This window comes from Primulina huaijiensis, unplaced genomic scaffold (genome assembly GCF_012295235.1).
Source record: "Primulina huaijiensis isolate GDHJ02 unplaced genomic scaffold, ASM1229523v2 scaffold15995, whole genome shotgun sequence".
Taxonomy (NCBI): domain Eukaryota; kingdom Viridiplantae; phylum Streptophyta; class Magnoliopsida; order Lamiales; family Gesneriaceae; genus Primulina; species Primulina huaijiensis.
In genome coordinates, this window is record NW_027343240.1 from 13,929 (window position 1) to 16,119 (window position 2,191).

A 2,191-nucleotide genomic window follows, 5' to 3' on the forward strand; every position below is an offset into this window, starting at 1 on the left:
ATATATATGACGGGCTCTTGTACATTATTTTTTTATTAAGCCCATCTGCAATTGTATTCAAAACCCAATGCACATGAGAACATTTATATTATATTAATTAATATTATATATATGCATCCATCCACCATGTACAATGTAGTCATTTTCTCATTTTACCTTTTTCTGTTATGTTTTCAATATCAAAAACTTGAATTAAATATAAGTATATTAGGAAAATAATAAAAGATAAACGTTAAATTGAATAGGGGCTTATATATTTGTGACGAAGGATGAAAAAAAAAGGTCACTATAATTGGGATGGAAGGACTGTAATTCATATAATAAAATAAAATAAATAAGTAAATGAACGACAGGATTTAATGTTGATAGGGTACTTTTGTATTGGCCCGGTGTACGAGACGCTTAATGGCATTTGTTTTCAAGGGCTGAGATTTTAAAAAAAAAAAAAAAAAAAAGAAATNTTGAATGAGTTTTCAGCCGAAATCAGTACACTTTTGAACAAGGATTAGTTTTCTAATGCTTGCGAGAAAGAAGAACTTCATTGACAACCTTGTCGAGATTCTCGCGAGATGAACTTTTTGCAGATTCTTCAGCCGATTTCTTCCACTCGACAGCCCTTCTCTTCATTTCTTTCCCTTTATCTCCACTCATCAACTCTACAACAAGATTTCTCACTTCATCCCTCTTCACATTATTGTCGATCTCCATGCCTATGCCCCAATGAGTGCAGCAATACCAGCAGTTGGTCTGTTGCTCCGCGAAAAACGGCCAACAGATCATCGGCACCCCGCTGCATATGCTTTCGAGGGTCGAGTTCCATCCACTGTGAGTCAAGAAACCTCCAACAGAAGGGTGATTCAGAACTTTTTCTTGAGGGCACCAATTTGCCATAAGAGATCTTTCTTTTGTCGCTTCAAGAAATTCTGGTGGGAGAATGGCCTTCTCCCCCGAGACAAGATCGGGTCTTATAATCCATAAAAATGTTTGGTTACTGTTAGCAAGCCCCCAAGCAAACTCAATGAGTTGATCAGGAGTCATCACAGTTACGCTTCCGAAATTGACATAAACAACAGAATTCGGCTCTTTTGAGTCCAGCCATTCGAGACACTCTGGCTCCTCTTTCCACAGATTCGATTTCAGAAGCTCCAAGCTCTTGTTCTCGTATTGTTCTTCCAGAAACTGCAAAGGTCCGATAGCAAAAACTGGAGGCAGAATTGATGAAAGTTCTTTCAGAACGTCCCTTTCGAGATCCTCAAATGTGTTCAATACAATAGCAGAAGCTCTCTTAGCTCTCTCTGTTTCGGACAGCACAAATTTGACCATGTAATCATCGGGGCTTGTGGTTCTAATGAAACTTGGAATATCCCTCAAACGAATTCCTTCCATGCTTGGAATGTCAGTTATAATTGTGTCCAAATACCCATTGGTCAAGTAGTTCTCGTCTGCATCGTTCAACCAAAATAATTATGCAAGTGTCAACCTTCAGACTGTGGGCCGAGTTAATGACCCGCAACCTAGATAGTTTCTATTCATATTTCTCTCGTAGTAGAACTTTACCATATAAACGAGATTTCATATGTTATAGAGATGAATATAGTTAGTTATTCATATTCCTCCATAAGATTCTTCAGTTCTTGGAGCATCAAAGTTTTTATCTAAATTTACAAGTTCAAAGATGTAGGTTCATATTATAGAAGTAGCCCGTACCTTTAAGTGGTGAATATCCCTTCTCAAGAAGCTTAACATACTGCGTGTAAGCATAGAACCCACAGGCGCTTGTTGTCCAGAAAAAGACATCAGGAATGCCAAGCTCTTCAGCAGCTTGTACGGCAAAGCTCATCGCCCCATCGGAAACTATACACGTCACCGGCGGAACGTTGGAAGATTCGGTGTCATTTAACTTAGCAAGAAGATCTCTGAATGGACCTATACAAGTAGTTGTGGTCGATTCACAAAGAGAAGGAACATCTTGGGTGGCATCAGCATCCGAAGGTGGAAGACCGTCAGGAATCGCCTCAAATCTGAATCCGGGGAGCCCGTTTAAGGAGTTCGGACCTCTTGCCTGGATGAGCCTCCGGTAGTTGTACTCAGTGTTGACAAAGGTGATGTAGAAGCCTCTGTAGTGAAGGACTTTGGCTAGTTTTAACATTGGATTTACATGGCCTTGTGCAGGATATGGTATGCAAACTGC

At 39.7% G+C, this 2,191-nt stretch overlaps 1 protein-coding gene across 1 annotated transcript; it reads right to left on the bottom strand.

The window, feature by feature from the left end:
- Positions 1 to 468: 468 nt before the first annotated feature.
- Positions 469 to 2,185, bottom strand: LOC140965894 (7-deoxyloganetin glucosyltransferase-like). Its single transcript, XM_073426129.1, has 2 exons — positions 1,708 to 2,185; positions 469 to 1,442 (listed from the first exon to the last, which is right to left on the bottom strand). The coding sequence occupies exons 1-2, from the start codon at positions 2,147 to 2,149 to the stop codon at positions 514 to 516; spliced, it is 1,371 nt and encodes a 456-aa protein (XP_073282230.1). The 5' UTR covers positions 2,150 to 2,185; the 3' UTR covers positions 469 to 513.
- Between the last annotated feature and the right edge of the window lie 6 nt (positions 2,186 to 2,191).

Coding starts and splice junctions, on each gene's coding strand:
- LOC140965894 (XM_073426129.1), bottom strand. CDS start 2,149: ATGTTAAAACTAGCCAAAGTCCTTCACTACAGAGGCTTCTACATCACC. Junction 1,443..1,707: donor GGGATATTCACCACTTAAAG/GTACGGGCTACT, acceptor TGAACGATGCAG/ACGAGAACTACTTGACCAAT.